Source organism: Leuresthes tenuis, unplaced genomic scaffold (assembly GCF_036924035.1).
Source record: "Leuresthes tenuis unplaced genomic scaffold, fLeuTen1.0.hap1 SCAF_20, whole genome shotgun sequence".
In the NCBI taxonomy this organism is placed as follows: Eukaryota; Metazoa; Chordata; class Actinopteri; order Atheriniformes; family Atherinopsidae; genus Leuresthes; species Leuresthes tenuis.
The window spans coordinates 846,229-872,521 of NW_027325374.1; the positions used below are offsets into that span (position 1 = coordinate 846,229).

Sequence of the window (26,293 nt, forward strand, 5' to 3'; positions counted from 1 at the left end):
GTTAGGACGTCTTCCTGTCCACGGGCGGCGGTGCGTTCACAGCCTTTAGGACATTTTCCTGTCCACGAGCGGCGGTGCGTTCATGCCGTTAGGACGTCTTCCTGTCCACGGGCGGCGGTGCGTTCACTGCCTTTAGGACGTCTTCCTGTCCACGGGTGGCGGTGCGTTCACTGCCGTTAGGACGTCCTCCTGTCCACGGCCGGCGGTGCGTTCACTGCCTTTAGGACGTCTTCCTGTCCAAGGGCGGCGGTGCGTTCACTGCCTTTAGGACGTCTTCCTGTCCAAGGGCGGCGGTGCGTTCACTGCCGTTAGGACGTCTTCCTGTCCACGGGCGGCGGTGCGTTCACTGCCTTTAGGACGTCTTCCTGTCCACGGGCGGCGGTGCGTTCACTGCCGTTAGGACGTCTTCCTGTCCACGGGCGGCGGTGCGTTCACTGCCGTTAGGACGTCCTCCTGTCCACGGGCGGTGCGTTCACTGCCTTTAGGACGTCTTCCTGTCCACGGGCGGCGGTGCGTTCACTGCCTTTAGGACGTCTTCCTGTCCAAGGGCGGCGGTGCGTTCACTGCCTTTAGGACGTCTTCCTGTCCACGGGCGGCGGTGCGTTCACTGCCTTTAGGACGTCTTCCTGTCCAAGGGCGGCGGTGCGTTCACTGCCGTTAGGACGTCTTCCTGTCCACGGGCGGCGGTGCGTTCACTGCCGTTAGGACGTCCTCCTGTCCACGGGCGGCGGTGCGTTCACTGCCGTTTGGACGTCCTCCTGTCCACGGGCGGCGGTGCGTTCACTGCCGTTTGGACGTCCTCCTGTCCACGGGCGGCGGTGCGTTCACTGCCTTTAGGATATTTTGCAGCTGTTTCTGCAGCTCTGTGCAGTCGGGCTCAGAGGCGGCGGGCGGATCAGTTTGGGTGTTTTCAGCAGCGTTCCTCCTGACCTCTTGGTGGCGCCGTGGCGGCGGCTGACAGAGTAGGAGCGGCCGTGCATCATGCGAGCGTTGAGGCCGTTGGCCACGGAGAAAGACTTGAGGTGGGACTTGAGAGCCAGGGGGAGGGGCAACTGATCGACCAGGTGGACCGGCGTGCAGGAGACGATGGAGCGGCAGCAGAGGTCCTGAAGACTCAGCACTGAGACAGACAGGAGGACAGGTTATTGATCAAAGCCATCAATTCGATTGATAAAAAACAACGATTAGATTAGTTAGATCAGGTTATTGATCCATACCGTCGCTTAGATGTAATTAGAGGAAGTTATCGATTAAAACCGTAAATTAGATTAAGTTAGATCAGGTCATTGATCCAAATTATCATCAAAAGGACAAACAAGAAAGGGAAGGAAATAAAGACTTTTTATTCTTTTAAAAAATTCTTAAAATGATGAGAAATAAAGAGTTTTAGCTGCAGTCGAAGCTCTTATTTTCTTAAATAAATATGAATAAAAACTTTAGCTTTCAAGAAATATATTTTTACTTTAAGAATCCAACTTTAATTTAATTTAACTTTAATATTTGTGGAATAAGGACGAAAGATTTGAACTGAAAATCTGTTTTTAGGGACAAAGTTGTCACATTTTCGGGGAGAAAAATGGATTTTAAGATGTTTTTAGAATAAACTTTAATATTTCAGGAATAATGATTCTAAAACATGTGAATTAGAATATTTTTTCCGTTGGAATTTAGCTTAATTTTGGGAGTAAAACTTTGATATTTCAGGAATTAGATGAATCAGACTGTTTAAAGTTAAAAGATTCTGGGAAAGAATCAAAGTTTCGTGGTGCGTTTGAGGAGCTGCTGTAAAACTGAGCGTCCGAACATCAGAAGCTGGAACTCAGGTGTTTCTCAGGCTCGTTGCTGCCACCTTCGTATTGATTATTGATCATAGTGTTCTGCCAGCTGTTTACAGCTGTTTCAGATGTTAACTGGTTATAATCACACACACTTTGGTGGAGTTTGATTTCTGCTGCTGGCATTTTTCAGTCGGTCCTTCAGAGTTCGATCATTTCTTGTTCTTATTCTGCCACAACAGGATCTGAAGCTGGTTGCTTTGATCCGTTAAAGAGCTTTAACTTTTCAGTTAAACGCTGAATTTCACTCATCCAGATCATGTGACCCTCAGAGCTGAATCAGCTCAGCTGCACTTCTTCTTCGTGGTTCCTGAAGACGTTTCTCACCTGAAAGGTTCTTCAGTTCTAAACAGGTTGGTGGGAGCTGATGATTAACCTGTTAACACCTGTATACACGGCACCTCTCAGTCTGTGTTTGGGCGTTCTGTCCTTCGGGTTGGTGCTGTTCCTTTCTATGAGCTCAGTTCTTCAGCTCAAAGCTGAAGAGACGTGAAACATCTTCAAGAACCAAGAAGAAGAAGTCCAGTTTCCTTCATTGAAGCTGTGAGGATCACATGACCCGGATGGTCCAGCAGAGGGCAGCACAGGCCTGACAAACCACAGCAAACACAAAGCAGGGGGCGGGGCTAACTGCTCACCTGTGTTGGGCCTCCACAGCCGCTCCATGCCGTGTCTCCTGAGGACGATCCGGGCGAGCTCGGTGAACGATTCTGTGATGTTGAAGTTGCACAGCGGGCTGACCTCGAAGAAAGTGACGCCCAGCTTCTCGGCGTAGGCCTGCGCCTGCTCAGTGGTCACCTGACGCTTGTAGGCCAGGTGAAGACGGTTCCCAACCAGGATCTTAGGCACCCCAGGAGCATGCTGGGTAACAGGAAGCAGAAAGGGGCAACTGTAAACTCACCATGTGAAACTATTTCAGGGGAAAACAAGAGAAAATCTGACGTTTTAACAGATAAATTAAACTTTTTGGAAGTTAAGACAAACTCATTTGGAGAATTTCAGGATGAGATATTTTAGGAAATTCCTCCTATTTTTATTTTTTATCCAGACTTTGACTGATTCTCAGCTTCCGGCCCTGAAACCCGTCCCACTGACAGACTGGGGGTGGGTTGCTGTGGAAACGGGCTGAAACCCGACTCACCTCATCGATCTCTTTGATCCAGCGGTCGATCCCATCGAAGGACCAGCGGTTGGTGATGTCATACACCAGAATGACTCCCTGTGGAGCAGGAAACTGACCAGTTAAACTTCCACTCCTGCTGAGTAAATGTATTCTAACACCAGTTAAACAGCTGGATGGAAACAGCTGGAAATATCACAGAAAGTTATTTGTGGTTATTAACTTGTGTTCCAACAGGTATCCTTTGAATGGTGTTATGGTGTTTTTCCCCCTCTTTTCCCTCTTTTCTGTCTTCTCAAACCCCAGCTGGTCCAGGAGGATGGCCACCCTTCCTGGTTCTGGTTCTGCCAGAGGTTTCTTCCTGAGTCTGGTTCTGCCAGAGGTTTCTTCCTGGTTCTGCCAGAGGTTTCTTCCTGGTTCTGGTTCTGCCAGAGGTTTCTTCCTGGTTCTGCCAGAGGTTTCTTCCTGGTTCTGGTTCTGCCAGAGGTTTCTTCCTGGTTCTGTCAGAGGTTTCTTCCTGGTTCTGGTTCTGCTAGAGGTTTCTTCCTGGTTCTGCCAGAGGTTTCTTCCTGGTTCTGGTTCTGCTAGAGGTTTCTTCCTGGTTCTGCCAGAGGTTTCTTCCTGGTCCTGGTTCTGCCAGAGGTTTCTTCCTGGTTCTGGTTCTGCCAGAGGTTTCTTCCTGGTTCTGGTTCTACCAGAGGTTTCTTCCTGGTTCTGGTTCTGCCAGAGGTTTCTTCCTGGTTCTGGTTCTGCCAGAGGTTTCTTCCTGGTTCTGCCAGAGGTTTCTTCCTGGTTCTGGTTCTGCCAGAGGTTTCTTCCTGTTAAAGGGAGTCGTTCCTTTCCACAGTCCCTCAGGCTCAGGACGGGAGATTGGACTGAAGACAAGTTTCGGTCCAATCTGTTGGTTTCCTTAGCTCGGATATTATTTTTGAATTGGCTCCATATGAATTAATTGGATTCTGATTACAATGAATTGAATTCCAATTGGCTTGAATTGGACTTTATTACTTAAGTGCCTTGAGATGATAAATGTTGTAATCTGGCGCTTTATAAATAAAGTTGAATTGAATTGAATTTAAAAACAAGGACAATGTGACATTATTTATTATTTTTCTTTCTAACCTTTATTGAACTGGATACGTCTGTTTGACAGTAAAATAAACTTGATGAGAATCTTTTAATTTTCTACTCCTGCTTCATCTTGTTCAGGTAGAACCGAGCCGAGCGGCACCAGGACAGGCTGAGCCTGATGAGGCCATGCAAAGGCAGAGGAGGAGGGGTCTGCTTTAGTGCCCCCCCCCTCCGCGGTTAACGGAGCAAAGACCAAAGCTGCAGCTGAGCGTCACTGAGATGATTCATCTTCTGATTCATCTTCTGCTTCATCTTCTGCTTCAGTCTAAGAAACACTGAGCAGGAAAAACCTAAAGCTGGGTTCTGAGGTCCTGGGGAAGACCTGCCGCCCTGTTTCAGTCAAAAGGTCTGTCAGAACATCTGAGCATGTGAAGAAAAAGATGCTTTTTGAGAAGTTTTTTTACAAATAAATAGTGATATTTAAGTTAAAGTTTAAAGTAAAGTTTCATTAAAAACAGCTGTGAGCTGCCATAAAACACACGTTAACTTCTATTCTGAGACAAATTTAACAATACAACAACATAAAAGGTTCTAATGATTTGGAATGAATGTCCAAGTACTTCTAAACTCAGGTTTATTCATAAATAACCACATAACGAACCTTTCGGTCTGAGGTGGACGCAGCTTCAGGTGAGAGCAAAGCCTGATGGGAGCTGTAGTTCAAGGCTGTGTTTAGCTGCTGGAGTTGACGTGTGGGTCATTATCTGCTCAGTTTGACTCCACAAACTACTACTTCATGAGCAAATTTAAGCCTCGCCATGGCAACAAGGCTGCGGTTGCCACGGTGATATCCTCTCTGTACCCACAAATAGCCTGACGAACCATGACAACCATCACAACTCAGTGGAAAGTGTTGAAGATAACGACGTCTGTGTGCAGGTGAAGCTGCTGCCTGAGGAACTCAGAAGCTGATCAATATCACAGCCATATCAATAAAGCACAGGTAGATGTGATCGATTACAGTTTGTGCATCTTAATAAATGAATGTTCTGCTGTCTTATTAACAGTCTGAGACACGCCCAGTGAATATCATCTTTAACTAAATATTACTAAATGATATAACTGCCTGAAGGGGTCAAAGCAAACAAGAACAAAATTATGCTGCTCAGAATGTTCCAGCAGTCCAACTACATACAAACAGTGTCTTTAAATCTTTTAAAACACCAGTTTTTAATCAGCTTTGGTACCTGAGCTCCTCTGGAGTAGGATCTGAATATGGTGCAGAATCGTCCCTGCCCAGACGTGTCCCTGAAACACAGGGAAAGGTCAGAGGTCAGACCGCTTCACACAGATGAAACACTTTTTAACTTATCAGGACGCTGACTTCATCATCTGGACAAACAGCCAGAGGAGGATTCAGAGCTATGAGCCACATCAGAGAAGGTAAAGCGGTGGGAGGAGCCACTCCTCCACAGATCTGACTCTGGGTCTGACTCTGGATCTGACTCTGGGTCTGACTCTGGGTCTGACTCTGGGTCTGACTCTGGGTCTGACTCTGGGTCAGACTCTGGGTGAGGACTCTTCTGGGTCTGATTCTGGGTCTGATTCTGGGTCTGACTCTGGATCTGACTCTGACTCTGGGTCTGACTCTGGGTCTGACTCTGACTCTGGGTCTGACTCTGGATCTGACTCTGGATCTGACTCTGGGTCTGACTCTGGATCTGACTCTGGGTCTGACTCTGGGTCTGACTCTGGGTCTCATCAGCTGCGACTTACTGAGAGTTGGATCTGTCTAATATCGGTTAAAATGTTTTTAAAGAGGAAAGGTCCTCGAGTTTCTAAGTCTGTGGAGTTTAAAAGTGATTGATTGCACTGTTAGATCATTAAAAATGAGTCACATCAAGTTTCTTCTTTTAAACATTTGGGAAACCAGAACGACAGAGACAAAGACCTAAATGAGGCTCCTGACCCACATGTGTAATTAAACTGCAGCTGATTGGATGAGAGACAGCAGGAAAGTAACCACCACAGTGTTTACCTCCATGAGAAACACCATCAGGCATTAATGCTCCTTCCTGCAGATGCTGCGTTGCTTAGTTACCTTCACATCAGTGTTTATGATTAAAAACCACAGAACCAGAACTTTGCGTGAGCTCTTTATCAACTCAAACCAGCCTCACACGCTTCCAAACCAGATCCAGAGCCTCTCTGACGCCCGTCACACGGCGTGAGGGCGGAACAGAGCGAGTGTTCGTACCAGAGCTGCAGCTTCACTCTTCTGCCATCCAGGAGGATGGTGGTCGTCTTGTAGTCGATCCCTGAAACACAGCAGGACAAAAGATGAGTCAGTGTGACATCACGCCGCTACGCATCAGGACCCGAAAACGACCCGTGCAACGGGCCGCATGCACCAACGTTTTCATTCTAAATTTCTCTGACTTTTTTCATAAGAAGGTCTCATACGAACTCGTCAGATTCAACAAACTTTGGGTGTAAATACAGTAAATACAGTAAGACCATATAAGGCCACGCTTCCTCTGTGCCAGGAGGTGTTGAGTCAGGAGGCATCAAGGTGCAAAAAGAACAACTTTACGGCTCTGAGGCTGAAGTTCTGCTTTCAGAGACCAAAAGGACAAGGGTCCAGTCAGGCCTGGGGGGGGGGCTGCATAAAGGACATGATAACAGAGCTCATCACAGTGTTCTGACAGTAAACAAGCAGCCATTTGTAATATAGTGATGCAGTAATTCAGTAGTAAATGTAGTAATTATCAGCAGCCCATGCAGCACATGAGCTGCAGGCCGTCCGAGCTCAGGCTGGTTCTGGTTCTGGCGCCGTCCTCCCACCACGGCCTGTAATGGCATCTCTTGATCCCTGATTTCTGATGCATCCACATCCAGCACAGTTCACTGGACCTGCAGCTGGGAAACAGGCCGAGGAGGCTGAAGCACGCCCGACTCTCTGCTGCCGTGACTCTGAACTGTGAGGGATCTGGCTTTCCAGCTCCGGACTCTTTATGACAGACTTTGGGTGCAGGACTTAGATTTGGAGTTTAGGCTTAAAATGCCTCTCCTCCCTGCTCCTTCCTGATGATTCAGGCTCATGTTTTCCTGCAGCCGCCTCGTCGTCATCCCTCCACCTTTGACCTCTTCACTGGGAGCTGCTGTTGGTCATGTCAGCAAAGAGTTTTCTGACTTAATGCTGCACCAGAGACGTTTCTCTGTGTAGGACTGAAGCAGCGATGCTGTTCATACTGGAGTCCGTTTCTCTCCAGCTTCAAACATAAAAGCTTTAAATTTGCAGAAAACAGCAGCAACTTTTTACCCAAACAATAAACTGTCTCAGGTTCATCAAACACTTTAAACTCATGTTTTCTACGTTTGAAAAGCTGCCTCAGAGTTAAGTTTTACACTGTCTGAGTCCTGATCCAGTCAAGAAGCCATTCTTAAGGAAGGGAAACAGGGAGAAAAGGCTGAGCTGTGCCAAATGACACAAGAAGTGGACTGAAAATCAGTGGCAACAGGTCTTATGGAGGGATGAATCCTCCCCAGAGCCGGACCTCAACATTATTGAAGCAGTGTGGGATCATCTGACAGAGAACGGAACAAAAGGCAGCCCACATCCAAAGAAGAGCTTTGGGATGTCCTTCAAGAAGCCTGGAGAACTATTCCTGAAGACTCCTTAAAGAAACGACAGAAAGAGCTGAGCAGTGCTGTCAGAGGACCTGTCCTCACGCGGACCCCCGGCAGCCCCTCGCGCTCCGCGGCCACTCACCCATGTTGTGTCCGTACGGGGACTCGGACGCTCCGTCCTGCAGGCTCGCCAGGATCTCGCCCTTCCCCACATCGCTGTCCCCCACCAGCAGGAACTTCAGCAGGAAGTCGTGCGCTCGCGCCGGCCCGCTTCTGTGGCTCATCCTCGCGGCTGATGGCGGCTGCGGTGTCCCATCATGGGATGAGACCCGTCCGGCAGCCTCCTGCTCCTTCCGATCCAAACCCAGAACACCGGAGAAGAAGACGCGTGAGCAAATCCGCCCCCACGATCCACGACGCACTCTCTGCGCGTGTTTACATGGCACCAACAGTTCAGGTTCTGACTGGTTCTGGATTCCTGCGGGTCACTGCACTCTCTGTGCCTTCTGCGCGCGCAGGACACGCCGCGCTTTTACGCACAAAGGTGAAGCCGCTCCTGCACTCCCGGACTGAAGAAGACCTCTGGTCCCGTCCCCCTCATCCCTGCTCCAGCGGAGGAGAGGGAACCTGTCAGCATGTCTCTGATTGGCTCGGCCGGGTTGCCAGGGCAACCTCCAGCACGGATTGGAGTCTGGATCCGTCCGTTTGAGACCTGTGGAGACTCTGTGATTGGCTCCCTGCTGGATACAAGGTAGACGACATGAAGTAACCTACTTCCTGTTTGAACCTCAAAATAAAAGCTTATCAAAGCTGTGAAATGTATATTTCGTTTTGAGTTTATTCTTACTTTATTATTTATCTTCTAGTTTATTACTTATTTATTTAGTTTATTCTCTTGCAGACTGGGAGCTGCAGCTGTGGATCCAGCTGTTACAGTCATATTTCTTGTCAAAGTAATTCAAATGTTAATGTTAACCTTTTTTATTTGTTGCTCCGAACAAATAAACTTTAAGTACTGAATGTTGACTCACTGGAATAAGGGTTATCACTGTTTACCGGTCATAATGTTATGGCTGTTTATTAAAGGCTGTGGCCTGATACAGGCTGATGATTGGCTGCAGCAAATCGGCACATTGAAATTCGAAAGTATCGAAAGTGCATTTGTGAATCCAGGTCCCTCAGTGGGCAAAACTTTGAATGTGTCAAGTTCCAGAGGGACGCAGACGCAGGGTTGGTTGGTTCCAAAGAGGTTTTATTTAAATAAACACAGGACAGATCACGGCACTGCAGGGCGCTCTCCCGGCAGCGCAAAAGAAAAGGGCTTCTTCTCCTCCGTAGCTAAGCTGGAAGAGGAGCTAACAAACATAAAGTCTCTCCAAACTGGGAGGTAAACAGAAAAGCTATGAAGACTTTAACAAAACTAAGTCACGCTCTAAAAATGAGGCGGAATAAAACAAAGGCCCTCTTAACAAAACAGAGGCTCTATGAAACTTTAACTTTAACTTAAAGCTCTCCTTTAACGGAGGCGATTAGGAATAGTAACAACGAAAAAATCACTCCTAGAAAATGGAGGAAAAACAAAGCTATGAAACTTACCGTTACAATAAATAAACTGAGGCTATGGAACAAGATTAAATTACAAAACAAGATGCACTACAGGAGAGTCGCTCACTGCAGGCTCGAGGAACTGTGGGTTCAAGACAAGACAAGGTGGCTGGTAATGTAGCTCAAAATGAGACAAAATACTGGCACAAGACAAGGGAAACAGACTATTTGAACACATGAGGGACCAAGGGGAACAGGTGGAAACACTTTGGGAATCAGGGAAGACACGGGAGGAAGGGCAAGATACCTGAAACGAGAGGAGAAGGTCAGGGACTTTTCAAAATAAAACAGGAAATGACGAGACATGGAACGGAAAATAAACCGTGACAGAATGCTCAATGACGGCGTCGTGTCTCCGCCATCAGCGTGACGGAGAAGCATAAACTAGGCTTTAGACAGAGAAATGGCAGCGAGACCTGAGGCAAGAAAGAAGCCACCTTTGGGGTCCGACCACGCTGAAAGGACCACAGGGAGCACCGCCACAGAGCCAGCCCTGACCCGGGCCGACAAGAGGCCCCACAGCGAGGTGCAGAGCCCTCCAGCCACCCGGGCCAGACCACAGGACACCCCCCCCCCGTCAGTGGACCAACAGCAGCTCCCAGCGCGGTGGGGCCGACCACATGAGCAGTCAGAAGCAGAATGAAACTCTTCTTTATTTTCTTTTTGTTTCTTTGTTTTCTCATGACTAAAAACACAATTTAAAGGTTTCCAAAATGTATTTTTTTTTATTTTTTGTAGTTTGTTTTTTGTTTGAATCTTCTATGAACACATATAAGCAAGTTAGCATGTTAAATTATGGGATTAAAGGAGCTGCAATAGGCTGGTTTAAGTCATATTTATCTGATAGATTCCAGTTTGTTCTTGTAAATGAAGAATCTTCCTCACACACCAGAGTAAGTCATGGAGTTCCTCAGGGTTCTGTGCTTGGACCGATTCTTTTTACTTTGTACATGCTTCCATTAGGTAACATTATCAGACAGCAGGGCATAAAGTCCATTGTTATGCTGATGATACTCAGCTGTACTTATCTATGAAACCAGATGAAACCAACAGGTTGGTCAGACTACAAGCCTGTCTTAAAGACATAAAGACCTGGATGACTCAGAACTTTCTGCTTTTAAACTCAGACAAACTGAAGTTGTTCTCTTTGGACCTGAGCGCTTCAGGGAGAAATCGTCTACTACTACTGTAATTCTTTATTATTGTTCTGTCCCACAGATTCTCTGAAAAGCCTCCAGCTGATCCAAAACCCTGCAGCCAGAGTTCTGCTGAGAACTAACAGCAGAGATCATGTTTCTCCAGTTTTAGCTTCTCTTCATTGGCTCCCTGTTAGATTCAGAATAGAATTTAAGATTCTTCTCCTCACATATAAAGCTCTTAATGACCGAGCTCCATCACATCTTAAAGATCTCACAGAGCAGTATTTTCCAAACAGAGAACTTTGTTCACACTCAACATTTGACTTTTATTGAAGCTGGAAATGTTCATGTGAAGTTTTGATTGATGCTTTAATTCCAAAGATTGTGTTGGGTTACATGATAGATGAGAGAACAGACAGATCAACCTGTGCTGATGTTCTGTTAGTTTGTCCTGCAGAGTTACTTCACAGGACGGATCTTCATGCTGATGGCCTTCAGGGAATAGTCATATCCCTTCCAGCGTGACCACTCCACTCCAACACCATAGATGGTCTTATCAGCCCCCCAGCGATAAACTCCGTTGGGGTTTGAAGAGTGACACTTCCCATACCAGAATGCCCCCAGAAACTTCTTGGCACAGTTTCCAGGCCAGATGTCCTGGTCTTTGTCGAAGGTGGAGAATTTCATTCCGTTGTGAAGATGCAGACTATCTCCTGCAGAAATATAAGTGAAGTGGTACCAAAGTATTCTATTTATTATTTACTCAAAAGATCCGACAGATCTAGCTAAACTCCAGGCGCTACTGTCATCATTCTCATCCAGTGTTACTGGGTGTCATGATTGATGACCAAATAACCTTCAAAGATCACGTTACCTTTGTTGCTCGTTCAGCCGCTTTGCATTACTGAACATAAGAAAGATCAGACCATACCTGACCCAACATGCCCCCCAGCTCCTGCTGCAGGCCATGGTCATCTCCCACCTTCACTACTGCAACGCTCTCCTAACTGGTCTCCTAACTGGTCTCCTAACTGGTCTCCTAACTGGTTTCCTAACTGGTCTCCTAACTGCTCTCCTAACTGCTCTCCTAACTGCTCCCCTAACTGCTCTCCTAACTGGTTTCCTAACTGGTTTCCTAACTGGTCTCCTAACTGGTCTCCTAACTGGTTTCCTAACTGGTCTCCTAACTGGTCTCCTAACTGGTCTCCTAAGTGGTTTCCTAACTGGTCTCCTAACTGGTCTCCTAACTGGTTTCCTAACTGGTCTCCTAACTGGTCTCCTAACTGGTCTCCTAACTGGTTTCCTAACTGGTTTCCTAACTGGTCTCCTAACTGGTCTCCTAACTGGTCTCCTAACTGGTTTCCTAACTGGTCTCCTAACTGGTCTCCAGCCTGTGAAACCTCTGCAGATGGTCCAGAACGCGGCGGTGCGTCTGGTCTTGGATCAGCCTAAAAGAACACGCCCCCCCTCTGTTCATTGAGCTCCTCTGGCTGCCCTTAGCATCAGGTTCAAGTCCCTGATGTTAGCTACAAAGAGCTTAATGGAACGGCTCCATCTACTTGAAGGCTCTTGCAAAGGCTTCTGTCCCAACTGGGTCCCTCCGTTGGTCCCAGGATTGTCGTCTAGCAGCTCCTACACCACGCCTAAGACAATCCAAACTCTGTTCATGTGTCGTCCCACGATGGTGGAATGACCTACCGAGCGCTACCAGAACAGGGGCGTCCCTGTCTATCTTCAAGAAGCTCCTGAAAACCCAGCTCTTCAGAGAGCATCTCCTATCCCAGCACTTACCTTGTACTTCCCTCCCCCCTCTATCTCTGCACTTTATCTTTCTGCTCTTCCTTCTATGCCTGCACCCTATCTCTGCTCTGTCCCCTCTGACAGAGTCGGACTCCTGGGTTCCTTCTATGTAGCTTATTGTTAGCTTTTTATAGAGCTGTTATATCTTCATTTGTAAGTGGCTTTGGATAAAAGCGTCTGATAAATACAGAAACAGAAACATACTCGGCACTAACTGGGATAAAAACTCTGAGAATTCAGACAGAAATTCAGAAAAATAGAGTTTACAACATAAAAATGAACACAAACATGTTCACCACATTAAATTGAAAATGTTCCTCCATCACATCTTCCAAACCCAGCTCTTCAGAGAGCATCTGTGCATTAATCTGTTTGTAGATGTTATTGTTTTTTATTTGATGGAAATTAGTAAAAAGGAAAAAGTCATCATGTAGTTCTCAGACCAGTGAAGCAGCACAGCTTCTTTCAGAGTGAAGCCATGACAAAAACCTGGTAACTCACCAAGTCCTTCCTTTTTGGAGAATCCAGTCACATGCAGAACGTAACCGTCACACTCAGCATCCACCTTAAAGGAGGAGTAACGAGCAAACGCCTTTTTTCCTTCAAAGTCCTCCATGTCCACCAGCAGCTCGTAGTTTCGCTGGCGTGTCATCTGATGGATGTTCTCAAGACCTACACACACACACACACACACACACACACACACACACACACACACACACACACACACACACACACACACACACAGACACACACACACAGACACACACACACACACACACCCACACACACACACACACACACACACACACACACACACAAACACACACACACACACAGATACTGGTTTTTATGCGTTACGAGGACAGTTCAGTCAGGGCAGGTCTGGGGGTGTATTACAGGGACACCACTTTCTGAATGCTCCTCAGAGCTGCTGAAGATATCAAAAATTATATTTCAAGCCACAGAACAGAAAAGTCACTTCAAAATGTCTTTACACACAACTCAAAATATTACAACCTGATTTACTACCGACTTATGAGGACATAGATGATTAGATGAGAAAGCTCTGCCTATGACTGAAACCTACATAATAAGGACCAACAGGATGACCTTAACTTCATATCCTCACTTTACTCAGACCTGCTCCACCTGGACATTATCAACTCAGAGCCTTGACACTAAAAGGCATCCTGTGGAGGTTAGTCATTCCTCCCCTGACCTGTGGGCGGAGCTAACGCCACACATGTTACGCTACAGCCAAAGAACACGGGCAGCCAGCAAACTCAGATGTTTTAAATCTTTTAGAACAAGCCCATCAGTGTCTCGATGAACTGGTTTAAACTCTGAGTTACTGTTTGGAGCCATGCCTCACCGAGCCAGTACTCCCCAGCAGCGTTCCCAAAGCCCATCTTGTACTGAACCCAGGGCCTGTAGAAGTTCACCGAGCCGTCCATCCTCCTCTGGAACACCTGGAAGCAAAGAATCGTCTGATGAGCGGACTGTGAGAAACCTGCAGCTCTGCTTGTGGCGACTGGTCGTTCGGGGCAGAGCCGACCTGCTGTCAGTCCGATTAACTGTGTGACCTCAAAAAGTTTCTGTTATCAGTTATGATTATTATTTACAAACTCATAGCATTTTCTGTCCTTTACAGCATTTACAGAACTGAGGTTCTCCGTTAACCAGCCGTGGCTTCAGGTGGAGAACTCACCGTCCAGCGCCCTCCCTGTGAGTCCATGTCACAGTACACCTGCACACACACACACACAAACACACACACACACACACACACACACACACACACACACACACACACACGCACACACACACACACACACACACACACACACACACACACAGGCATCAGTTCATGTGATCCAGACTTCATGGAGATTTTACACGTCTTTATGAGACAAAAGGCCCCAAAATTACCCAAAAGGCCCCAAAATGACCCAAAAAGGCCCCAAAATTACCCAAAAGGCCCCAAAATGACCCAAAAAGGCCCCAAAATTACCCAAAGGGCCCCAAAATTACCCAAAGAGCCCCAAAATTACCCAAAGAGCCCCAAAATTACCCAAAAGGCCCCAAAATGACCAAAAGAGCCCCAGAATGACCCAAAGAGCCCCAAAATGACCCAAAGGGCCCCAAAATGACCCAAAGAGCCCCAAAATGACCCAACAGGAGTAAGAACCCACAGACTGAAACCGAAGGGAGCTTTGGGCTGTTGTGGCCCTTCGACGGGCCCTCGGCCCGCCTCCTTCCATGAGACTGAATGACAGCAGCTGCCTGTGTTTCACAGACAGGACGAGGCGTACCTGGACAGCAGACGTGGATCCGATGGGATAGATGGTGAACACGCCGCTGGGTTGGTTCTTGTCGTGGCGCTGGATGTCGCTGCAGTCGACCGGCTGGAAGCTGGTTTTACAGCTGATCATGGCCGGAGCCAGGAGGAGGAGGAGGGCTGAAGGTAGCTGGAACAGAGGACATGAGGAGATTTTACTGTCTGTGACCTGCTGCTGAGCAGCTTCAACTCACTTCAGACATTCTTTGATGTCTTTTTGGTTTCTCGCTGCTCCAAATGTTCTCAGTGGGTCCGACTGCAGGAGCTTTCACTGCAGTGGACAGAGACGCCCTGACCTCTGACCTCCGGAGCAAAGAACTCCTCAGCTGCTCCTCCCTGTTCTGACAGTGATGGAGACTCCTGTCTCCTGTGTGACTCACGGACAGGTGAAAGCAGCTCGCAGCCTGGAATGTTTCTGAAATATTGTCCAGAGGCTTTACAAGAGTTCAGGAAGGTCCAAACTCACCTTCATCCTCTCGGCTGTGTTGAAGTGGTGAAAGCGGATGTCGGTCTGGATCTCTGCTGAGCTGCATGAACGCACAAAATAAAGTAATGATCAGGGTTCAGTGACAGACTGCGACTCTGTGTAAAGTCGTCCCGCTCAGGTCTCACCTGTGAATTCACCTGCAGCTGGAACTGAACTCTCCACACAAACGCCTGTCAGCTCTCACACTTCACTGCTTATACCTGCAGAAGGTGGTGAGGTGGCACAGCGGCCGACCAATCAGAAACCATCTCCTCACCGCTCTGACTGTAAAGGTGAGACTTTAGTTTGGGAGCTAAAGTTTACTTTTATGAAACGTGAAACTTTCTGCAAACGGGTCAAACTGGATTGAATTAGAATGAAGGAAATAAACTGATTTTTAGAGGAAGGTAAGTTGTCTTCTTTCCCGTAAAAAGGTTTATCTGTGAGCCTTTGAGAATCTGTCCAACCTGAACATTATCTTAACAAACAACATCTACAGAAACAAAGGGTTGTTTCAGTAAAATGTTTCCTGGTTCTGTCAGATCTCTGTGCAGATTTGATTTAAGTCCAGTCCAGAGAGCTGGTTCTGCTGACAGAGGTGCATCATGGGAGCTCCCCCAGCAGTCTGGGGCCATAGCAGCAGAACTATGGGATGTTTCAGGGTCTCTCTGCTGAACAGAGATTGGGTTTTGGGCACGAACGCACAGAATGTTTCCAGGAAGTATGAAGGACCCTCATGAACTGTTATCGTCAGGAACGCTGAGTATGCAGCCATGTAACATGTTTCTATGTTGTTCCTGTTCATAAATTCCCCAGAAGAGGCTGCAAAGCTGAGTCCGGCTGCTCTTAAAGTGCGTGATAGTGTCTGAGCATCGGCCTGAGATAGAAACTGTGGTATTCTGCTGATAAAAACCATCAGAAACAGAACTTTATGTAACAACTATGTGACGATAAGTCATAAATGGGTCAAACTGGATTGAATTAGAATGACATGAATGAAGGAAGAAGATTGATTTTCAGGGGAAGGTAAGTTGTCTGCTTTCCCGTAAAAAGGTTTATAGCTAAGATAGTTACTCTATTTATCCCAGAAAGAAACAGTTTAGCAGTTAGCTGTAAGCTAGCAGTTAGCTGTAAGTTAGCCGTTAGCTCTAAATTAGCAGTTAGCTGTAAATTAGCCGTTAGCTGTAAGCTAGCAGTTAGCTGTAAGTTAGCCGTTAGCTGTAAGTTAGCAGTTAGCTGTAAGCTAGCAGCAGATGCTAGCAAACAATGCTTTCTCATCAACAGTAATGGACCAAGCCGGAGATGTGCACAGCGTAACTCTTCTGTAATTTGTGGCATTTTTTAAACCCTTTTATTGTCTGTTTCCACATATTCATCTTTGATATAATGTAAGTTGCTTTGAGTATTTATTGTAGGATGATCTTTTCAACAACTGATTTATATATTCACCAGATTTTAAAATCTCTCCCCAGCTCTCACACTTCACTGCTTATACCTGCAGAAGGTGGTGAGGTGGCACAGCGGACTGAGGGTGCCGCTGATCTACGGTATAAAAGTTATTTCTAGTGAAAGTCACATCAACGATGATCAGGTTATAACTTTGGCACAAAGCATCAAATGGCAACAATTAAGTTTAATTGTCAACACGGTCCCTTTACAAGTAACAGTAATAAGGAGTCTGCTACATCAATCCGACTGATTGTCTGGTGGCAGCTCTGCTATTTCCTTTATTTTTAAACCATTTAATAAATAAGTTTCAATGGACTCGAACGGATGCTGATGGTTGGTCCCATTTGAGGCTCCACAGCATCCAGCCGTTCCAGGACTGAACAGGTTTACTGGCAACCTCATTACTGTGTAAATCTGTGACGGCAGAGTCTGCAGCCAAGCTGTCTGACTGGTTCTACTCAGCCACAGGCATCAGACCCAGATATATGATTAGATTCTACCTGCTCAGCTAATTTTAACAGTGTTTGCACAGTTTGAGGGAGCGCCATGATCTGTGATGCGTCCTCTAAAGACCCGGCAATTCAATCAGTTTCCCGGCACATTTGCAATGCAATGTAATGCAGATGTGCACAGCGCCCCCTACAGAACAGGATGGGTAGCTCAGTCAGCAGGGGGCTGAAGAAGAGCTGACGTCACTCTGCTGCGCCGCTCAGATTGCTTTTTCTTTTTTGAATCAATTTGCAAATGCATTTTAATTTGAATTATGGTCAAGATTCGCTTCCATAGAGTCCATCATTCTACAGAGAGAAAGATTATTCACAAGTGGAAAACATTCAGGACAGCTGTCAATCTTCCCAGGAGTGGACGTCCCAGCAAGTTCACCCCAAGGTGAAGAAGCCCAGAGCTACATCTCAGACTCTACAGGCCTCAGTTAGCATGTTAAAGGTTAAAGTTCACCCCAAGGTGAAAAAGCCCAGAGCTACATCTCAGACTCTACAGGCCTCAGTTAGCATGTTAAAGGTTAAAGGTCACCCCAAGGTGAAAAAGCCCAGAGCTACATCTCAGACTCTACAGGCCTCAGTTAGCATGTTAAAGGTTAAAGGTCACCCCAAGGTGAAAAAGCCCAGAGCTACATCTCAGACTCTACAGGCCTCAGTTAGCATGCTAAAGGTTAAAGGTCACCCCAAGGTGAAAAAGCCCAGAGCTACATCTCAGACTCTACAGGCCTCAGTTAGCATGCTAAAGGTTAAAGGTCACCCCAAGGTGAAAAAGCCCAGAGCTACATCTCAGACTCTACAGGCCTCAGTTAGCATGTTAAAGGTTAAAGGTCACCCCAAGGTGAAAAAGCCCAGAGCTACATCTCAGACTCTACAGGCCTCAGTTAGCATGTTAAAGGTCAAAGGTCATGGCAGCACAGTTAGAAAAAGACTGAACAAGGATGGCTTGTTTGGAAGGGCTGTAGGAGAAAGCCTCTTCTCTCTAAAAAGAACTTTCATTTCAATTGAGATATGCCAAGTTTTCAGCTAATAGCTCTTTGGGAATCACCTTGTTGCTGCAGAAATCCTATTTTCTGTCTGTCAAACTGTGTTTTCTTTGCTGTTTTTCATAGATGCAGCTAAAGAAATGGGAACAAATGATGTGTCTTTGTGACAGGCTGCTGGTCACAAAGTGCCTAAAGATCCAGTTTAAAATGGCTTCTTTGCTAAGTTGTCTGTTCTGTGTCGACACAACACTGGTTCATCCCTTGAGTTAGGAGCCTTTTTTCTGCCTGAATGGGTCAAAGGTCAGAGTTAAGTGGCTGAACAAAGAAAAAACACATTCCTCTGAAAATGCTCAGGAACAAGGACTGAAGATGAGGGAAAAAGCATAAAATGTCAAAAGAAAAACTGTGAAAGAGCTCCAGAAAGCTGCAGAACTGTTGATCAGGACACAGTAAAGTCTGGAAGAAATGAGGCTGGATCAGGAGTCTGGGTCGTGACTCTTGTACAGTTCTGTAATAATCCATTAAAAATAAGGACTGCATTAATGAATCAATTGTTTATTTCACTCTGTTCTTTTCTCAGTTTATTCATTTTTCTTGCAGACACCTGAGGAGGAGGAGTCATGTGAGCTTCTTTCACTGTCCGGCAGAGACACCTGCTGGTGAGGACATGAACTGCATCATTAAACTCTGGATCAGGACATATCGTAGTCATCACTGGCGCTCCATCCCTCTTTCTTAGCTTTAAGTTAGTTTTTATAGTAGAACCTATCTAACCTAATCTTGCAGATAAGGACATAGATGGATAAGGACTGCATTAATGAATCAATTGTTTATTTGCTTTCACTCTGTTCTTCTTCTCTGTTTATTCATTTTTCTTGCACCTGAGAAGGAGGAGGAGCTTCTTTCACTGTCCGGCAGAGACACCTGCTGGTGAGGACATGAACTGCACCATTAAACCCACACATCCAGCTCTCTGAACTTTTTAACTTTATTTCCAAATCCTTCAAATAGCAGAGGCACACGGGCTACAAGAATCTGAAGCTATTGAGCCAACATGAGCACCAGATAGATATCAGATATCACATCATGATAAAAACATATTTACAAATATAAATTAACACATTTCAACTCCAGAGGACACTGTGATGGCAACTGTATTCAAATGATACAAAACTGGCATATATAAGTGATACTGGGACATCTGGGTCAGCTTCCGTCCGTACTGTGCGTAGTGCAAGAAATACTGTCGACGATGCAAGAACAAGACAGCTCACATTCGTTACACCTTTGGTCCAAAGACGATACAAAGAACCCCAACAGGAGCAGAGGACTGAAAAGTTACCAACCACACAAACTTCTTAAATATGTTTCACACATGCAGTCCAACATAAAGCCACAGTTACAAGTCTCTGCCTCACGTGAATCACCACGAGGGACGAGGTGGCAGTGACCGTCCAGCTGTGAGGGAACCTGAGGCACTGGAGAGGTGGAGTCTGCATCCACCTGTGGGTTCAAACCCCGTTTAAACACCTCCTGATGGAGGAGAGGTGGAGTCTGCATCCACCTGTGGGTTCAAACCCCGTTTAAACACCTCCTGATGGAGGAGAGGTGGAGTCTGCATCCACCTGTGGGTTCAAACCCCGTTTAAACACCTCCTGATGGAGGAGAGGTGGAGTCTGCATCCACCTGTGGGTTCAAACCCCGTTTAAACACCTCCTGATGGAGGACAGGTGGAGTCTGCATCCACCTGTGGGTTCAAACACCTCCTGATGGAGGAGAGGTGGAGTCTGCACAGATGTTCCATCAGACGTGGCTGAAGCTCCCGAATAATGACCACATGACCGAGTTCCCACATCTGGCACATCTGGCCAACGAAATCACAGAATCTAGAAGGTTTACACAAGAACCGAACTTACTGAACTGGGTCGTCTGGACCCCTGTAAATGGAACAAAGGTCCGGCTGATTATGGTCGACTGTAAATGCCGTCATCACTGGATCATAAATCAAATCTCAGGAATCTCGTCGTCACGACGACAGCTGCTGCCTTTATGCAAGTCGTTTCTTTTGCTCAGATCTCCGGTTCAGAACTGGGACTGAAACCCGTTAAAGTGCGAATAACGCAGGGTTCTGTCAGAACCCAGACCCGACACCGGCTTTAAACAGCTGTGATGCGATGGATTCAGCACCAAATGTGAGTTTTTATCTCCCTCCAAGCCCGGTCCTCCAGGCCGGCATGTTCTCCTGCTCCAGCACACCTGAAGGCTCCTGGGGGGCCGGGCCTGGAGAACACTGCCCCACAGCACCATGAAAAGCACTTCATGCACATTTTCATGGAGTTTAAAGGGATGTTGGGACGTAACTCGCTGTGGTGACATGAGAAGCAGCGATTTATGGATTCCCATGGGGTCACACTCTCTGTCAGGCTGACTTCTTCACTTTGGAGGCGGGGCCAAAGTCTCCTCTGCTGTCATTGGCCATTAGGAACTTTTTCAAAGCTTTTGTCTCTATAAGAGGCCTCATTTTTGCCTCATAGAACCGGCTCAGTTTTAGCTCCCGACCTGAACACGAGGGAAGGATGGAAGTCCAGCTGTGCGTGGCGTTTTAACGGCACAGATCCGTACTCAGGACTCTTTGAAGGAACCGTTTTGTTCATTAAAACATTGTTAATAACTCTCTCAAGCTGCAGTTTTATGTACAAACAGGAAGTGACGGTGTTCCTGTACCACAACAAATACTGTTTTACTGAGTTCTGCCAAAATACTCCAACAATAACCTCCACCTGGGACCCTCCAGCCATGGCAGGCTGTGCTGGTCCATGAGAGAGGAAGGATTAACCAATCAGAGGAGGCCCCGCCTCCAAACAGGTTCCTGCTCAAATGGTTTTCACGTGCACTGCGCTGGGGGCGTTTCATGGTGTTTGCTGCTCCGACTGAGAACCAGCCGGTAACGGCCGGTTTGGTAGCTGCCACTGAAAACTGTTTCTGCTCCGGCTCTGAATGCGAGCGCCGGACCGTTTCCTGTCGCGGCGGCTGGCGTCCGACACGAGGTGGAAACGGGGTTCAATCACCGGGGTTCCGCCACAGTTCCCCTGAGAGATGTGGGAATGACCGCTGTGGGAACCCTGAGCGGCGGCAGGAAGTGCCGTTGGCTCCGGCGTCCTTCAGTGGTTGCGGGAGTTGAAAAAGCCGACGCTGGTGGGCGACTCCTTCACCGTCACCGTGATGAAGTTGGCCGTGACGTCGGTGACGAAGACGTGCTCCAGGAGGCTCCGCGCGGGCCGCCAGTCTGTTTCTGTGTCCGACTCGGTGGCGTTGAGGCCGAGGCTGGGCCTGCTGTCGCCGGGCCGCGGCGAGATGTCCGACTCGCTGCTGCTGGTCTCGTCTGAGTCTCCGGTGCTGAGTTCGTTCAGGCTGCGGTTCTGAGAGCTGAGCCCGTGTTTCCTGTCCTCCTGCCTCCCGCCGCCGCCTGTGAGCTCCTCCCTCCCCCGTCCCTGCTCTGCGGCGCCGCCTGCTGCCAGACCAGAGTACTGCCCCCCAGCTGGCGTTCGAGTCTCTTTGGTGGCGCCGGCTCCGCCTTTCGCGCTCCTGAAGCTGGCGTTTCCTGGCAGGCTGCTGCCGGGCGGCGGCTTGCTGACGCTCTGCAGGTTGAGCGCTCGCAGGTTCAGCGCCTGGCTCGCTCGGTCCCGAGGTGACGGCGAGGAAGACGACGCTTTGGAAAGACAGGAGTTCTGCTGCTTGTGCTGAGCTAACCCAGTCTGAACTCCCACGCCGTCCTGCCTCCTGTGGGCCAGCGGGGAGCGCTGCACGGCCGCCTGGCCTCCCCCAAAACCGCCGTGCAAACCCAGCGACCCCAGCCCGCCGCCGCCTTGTTTCAGAGGCATTTTATAGCCGTCTGCTCGGCCCGTTTCTGAGATGGAGCGCCGCAGCTCAGAGTTCTTCTGGGACGGGCTGGCTTTGCTGTGGGAGGAGGACGAGGAGGCGGACAGCGAGCGGCCGGTCCAGATGCAGCTGAGCGACCTGGGTTTGGAGGCGGTCTGCGAGAAGGAGCTGGAGGAGGTCTGAGAAGCACCGGCGGCCTCTTCTCTGGAGGTTCTGTTCAGCCCGGGGTAGGTGAAGCTGGCCGGCTGCAGCGGCTTCTTCACGCCGGGCCGCGGCTCGTCTCTGGGCGATTTGATTGGCTGGTGGTGGCGTGGAGGAAGAGGAAGAGGAGGAGGAGGAGGTCGGCTCTTGGCCTGCCTTAAAGCCTTTAAGTCGGGGTGCAGCGGCTTCCTGCCACGCTTCTTCTTGCGAGGTGGGTCGGGCTTGGCCAACATGATCTGGGGCCTCTTCTGGGGGACGGGGTGGAGCCGGGGGCCAGGCTTGGCCTTCTTTGTGTGATCTTCATCCTCTGAGGAAGACGGGGAGGGCGATGAAGAGAGGCCGGAGGAGGAGGAGGAAGAGGAGCGGCTGTCCTTGGTGGCAGCTGGAGGAGGCTGAGACAGAGATGGAGAATGATGAGTGAAGATGAGGCTGTGACTGCAGAATCAACAGTGAACGTGGTTCTGGTTTACCAGAATCTTTCGGGGCCGTCCTCGTGGCCGCTTTCCTTTCTTCTGAAAAAGAAGCTCTCGCTCTTGTTCTCTGAAAAACAACAAGCATCTGTGATCAGAGGATTCATCATCAGCTGGAGTTTTCCATCAAACACATCCCAGCACTCGTCTTCATGAGCATTTATTTAGATAATAATAAGGTTTCAAATATCATCAATCATCAAACATCAATTTGAACCAGAATGCACAACATTTGTCCTTCAGATGCTAAACGATCAGAACAATAAGAACGATTCTCCACCAAAGTCAGTCCTGTTACTTTACTTTGCTGCTCCAACTCTCCAGAGTCTCAGAGGTGTTGTCTTCCTTCCTTCTTACATCAGTGGATTCTATTTAAAATACACTTTTCTTCTTCTTTGAAAGAAATGCTTCAATATTTCTGTAAACTTATCAAGCAACAGATCATCTTCAACAAAGATCAGACACACCTCTTGTGAAACGCCGCCAACAACCTCGGGTCCAAGATATTCTCCTCCGGCTCCCAACTGTTGTGCCTGCAAACAGAGAAAAGTTGCGTCTGTCAGCACTTTATCGCAAGTCAGCTGATGACATCATCTCAGCTGGATGACGTCATGTCAGCTGATGACATCATCTCAGCTGGATGACGTCATGTCAGCTGGATGACATCATCTCAGCTGGATGACATCATCTCAGCTGGATGACATCAAGTCAGCTGGATGACATCAAGTCAGCTGGATGACATCATCTCAGCTGGATGACATCATCTCAGCTGGATGACATCAAGTCAGCTGGATGACATCAAGTCAGCTGGATGACATCATCTCAGCTGGATGACATCATGTCAGCTGGATGACATCAAGTCAGCTGGATGACATCAAGTCAGCTGGATGACATCATCTCAGCTGGATGACATCATGTCAGCTGGATGACGTCATCTCAGCTGGATGACATCAAGTCAGCTGGATGACATCATGTCAGCTGGATGACATCATCTCAGCTGGATGACATCATGTCAGCTGGATGACATCATGTCAGCTGGATGACATCATCTCAGCTGGATGACATCATCTCAGCTGGATGACATCAAGTCAGCTGGATGACATCATCTCAGCTGGATGACATCATGTCAGCTGGATGACATCAAGTCAGCTGGATGACATCATGTCAGCTGGATGACATCATCTCAGCTGGATGACATCATGTCAGCTGGATGACATCATGTCAGCTGGATGACATCATCTCAGCTGGATGACTTCATGTCAGCTGGAAGTCTGTGAGATCAGCTCCTCAGATGTGATGCAGTTACAGATGTTACAGATGTTGGTGAACAGCTGATATTAGCACAAGGAGCCACACAGGAGGGAAAACAAGATGCTAAACAACACGGGGACAAAAAGGCACACACACACTCATGCACACACACATGCACACACACACACACTCACACACACAGGTATATAACTCATCAGGTAAAGAGGCTGAATGAACAACAGGAACCAAACCTTTTCAGCTGAACTCTGACTGCAGCTCTTTCTGTGCCGTTTATTCTAATGTTTATTAATGTTTATCTAATGTTTATTAATGTTTATTAATTCTAATTTTTACTGAATATTTGAAGGTGTTTTCAGACATTTTCACAGTTTCTCAGACCGACCTCATCAGATTATTCTTCCAATTTAAAACATTGCAGAGTCGACTTTCCCCGTTCAGAAAACAGTAAAATCACTGAAAACAATGTTTTCCAGGTTCTGGACGCATGTTTTCCAGGTTCTGGACGCATGTTTTCCAGGTTCTGGACGCATGTTTTCCAGGTTCTGGACGTGTCTTTTCCAGGTTCTGGATGCATGTTTTCCAGGTTCTGGACGCATGTTTTCCAGGTTCTGGACGTATGTTTTCCAGGTTCTGGATGCGTGTTTTCCAGGTTCTGGACGCGTGTTTTCCAGGTTCTGGACGCGTGTTTTCCAGGTTCTGGACGCGTATGTTTTCCAGGTTCTGGATGCATGTTTTCCAGGTTCTGGACGCGTATGTTTTCCAGGTTCTGGATGCATGTTTTCCAGGTTCTGGACGTGTGTTTTCCAGGTTTTGGACACATGTTTTCCAGGTTCTGGAAGCATGTTTTCCAGGTTCTGGATGCATGTTTTCCAGGTTCTGGACGCGTATGTTTTCCAGGTTCTGGATGCATGTTTTCCAGGTTCTGGATGCATGTTTTCCAGGTTCTGGACGTGTGTTTTCCAGGTTTTGGACACATGTTTTCCAGGTTCTGGATGCATGTTTTCCAGGTTCTGGATGCATGTTTTCCAGGTTTTGGACGCGTATTTTCCAGGTTCTGGACGCGCGTATTTTCCAGGTTCTGGACGCGTGTTTTCTAGGTTCTGGATGCATGTTTTCCAGGTTCTGGATGCTTATTTTCCAGGTTCTGGATGCATGTTTTCCAGGTTCTGGATGCTTATTTTCCAGGTTCTGGATGCATGTTTTCCAGGTTCTGGATGCATGTTTTCCAGGTTCTGGATGCATGTTTTCCAGGTTCTGGACGCATGTTTTCCAGGTTCTGGACGCGTATTTTCCAGGTTCTGGCAGTTCGGAGGTAGGTGGTCCAACGGAGCCCGAAGCTGGTCCCGGTCTCGCACACAGCCAGCACACGGATCTCAGGCACAGAAAAGCGGACAAACACGGGCTCTAATGGCGGCTCTCTGGCGGCGCGTTCACCGCTCCGCGTGTTGAAGCCGAACCCCGGTGGTTCTACACCCGGTCCGGGTGGGAAGGACCCGGCAGCGGAGTAAACATCCCGCCGCCGCCGGGCATTGTTCGGTGCCATTTTCGGTGTTGTGTATGGTTAGCCGCGGTGCTAACAGCGCAGCTAGCAGCTACTTACTTGGACGACCAGCCTCTCCACTTCACCAGATACTCGAACTTCCCCTGCGGAAAAACAAGATGTCAGACAGGCCAAAACCGAACCGAGCCCCCGCCGAGCCGCAGCCGGTCAGTACTTACCTTTCTTGACCGTTTGCTGAGGATGCATTCCGCATCAAATACCTGGCCCACCGTGACCCCCTCCATTACTGCTGCAGCCCCTCTCCGCGAGATGTGACCGCTCACGGCCACCGTAGCTGCTCTTCATTCACATATAAACCTTTATTTACCTTTTAACAGCCATCATCTACAGCGGTTAGTCGATTAACAGAAAAATCGATCGGCAGAAATATTAATTTCTTGTCATTTAAAGCGTGTAGATGACACAATGTGGTTAAACCAAGAACAAAGCACAATAATAATTTCACAAAACACAACAACAAAAGATATATAAGATACTCTAAATGTTATTTTTCCATGTGAAATATTAGTTTTTTTTGCAATACAACTGAATGAATGAATGAATGAATGAATGAATGGAGCTACATCCAGTAACATCTCCACTACAAACACATCCTGACCTAATAAGACAAGTTTATAAGTCATGACTAAACTGTCAGGCCTAACAGCAAGACTGAGAGTAGGCTGCCAACCCTTTTACAGACTTAGAATCCATCAATCTCGTTTCCTTTTGCCCCTGAATTATTGCCATCAATTTAACAGCATCCAAGTGACACTTTGGACAGGTGGCTGTTGAAAGGTATCCCAGATAGGATGCTTTAACGCTGGATCTTGTCTTATTCTTCAGTATCATGTGACCGAAATGTGCTTTAGATTTCTTTCACACTTATTCGTGTCAGTAGAACTGACTAACACTGAAGTTGTGTTGTAATCGTGGGAAACTTCAGACCTATTTGAGCTTTTTTCTTTGACTTCTGACAGACTTTGAATCTG

At 47.6% G+C, this 26,293-nt stretch overlaps 3 protein-coding genes across 6 annotated transcripts; all 3 read right to left on the minus strand.

Moving 5' to 3' along the window:
- Positions 1–89: 89 nt before the first annotated feature.
- rab40b (RAB40B, member RAS oncogene family) lies at positions 90–8,270 on the minus strand. Its single transcript, XM_072373369.1, has 6 exons — positions 7,799–8,270; positions 6,284–6,344; positions 5,274–5,334; positions 2,977–3,054; positions 2,474–2,696; positions 90–1,120 (listed from the first exon to the last, which is right to left on the minus strand). Exons 1-6 carry the CDS (start codon positions 7,938–7,940, stop codon positions 834–836), a joined length of 852 nt encoding a protein of 283 aa, XP_072229470.1. The 5' UTR covers positions 7,941–8,270; the 3' UTR covers positions 90–833.
- Positions 8,271–10,712: 2,442 nt separating this feature from the next.
- On the minus strand, positions 10,713–15,303 carry LOC140278386 (microfibril-associated glycoprotein 4-like). 4 transcript variants are annotated; one of them, XM_072373372.1, is made up of 7 exons: positions 15,166–15,303; positions 15,008–15,068; positions 14,516–14,671; positions 13,912–13,950; positions 13,576–13,672; positions 12,702–12,872; positions 10,713–11,113 (listed from the first exon to the last, which is right to left on the minus strand). In XM_072373372.1, the coding sequence occupies exons 2-7, from the start codon at positions 15,011–15,013 to the stop codon at positions 10,860–10,862; spliced, it is 723 nt and encodes a 240-aa protein (XP_072229473.1). In that variant the 5' UTR covers positions 15,014–15,068; positions 15,166–15,303; the 3' UTR covers positions 10,713–10,859. The 4 variants fall into 4 exon arrangements, with proteins under 4 accessions (XP_072229473.1, XP_072229472.1, XP_072229471.1 ...); XM_072373371.1 differs by having other exon boundaries at positions 15,154–15,303; XM_072373370.1 differs by having other exon boundaries at positions 15,008–15,303.
- A 3,611-nt stretch (positions 15,304–18,914) lies between these two features.
- LOC140278990 (chromobox protein homolog 2-like) lies at positions 18,915–25,605 on the minus strand. The gene is made up of 5 exons (XM_072374150.1): positions 25,481–25,605; positions 25,362–25,405; positions 22,957–23,022; positions 22,490–22,559; positions 18,915–22,411 (listed from the first exon to the last, which is right to left on the minus strand). The coding sequence occupies exons 1-5, from the start codon at positions 25,544–25,546 to the stop codon at positions 21,101–21,103; spliced, it is 1,557 nt and encodes a 518-aa protein (XP_072230251.1). The 5' UTR covers positions 25,547–25,605; the 3' UTR covers positions 18,915–21,100.
- Between the last annotated feature and the right edge of the window lie 688 nt (positions 25,606–26,293).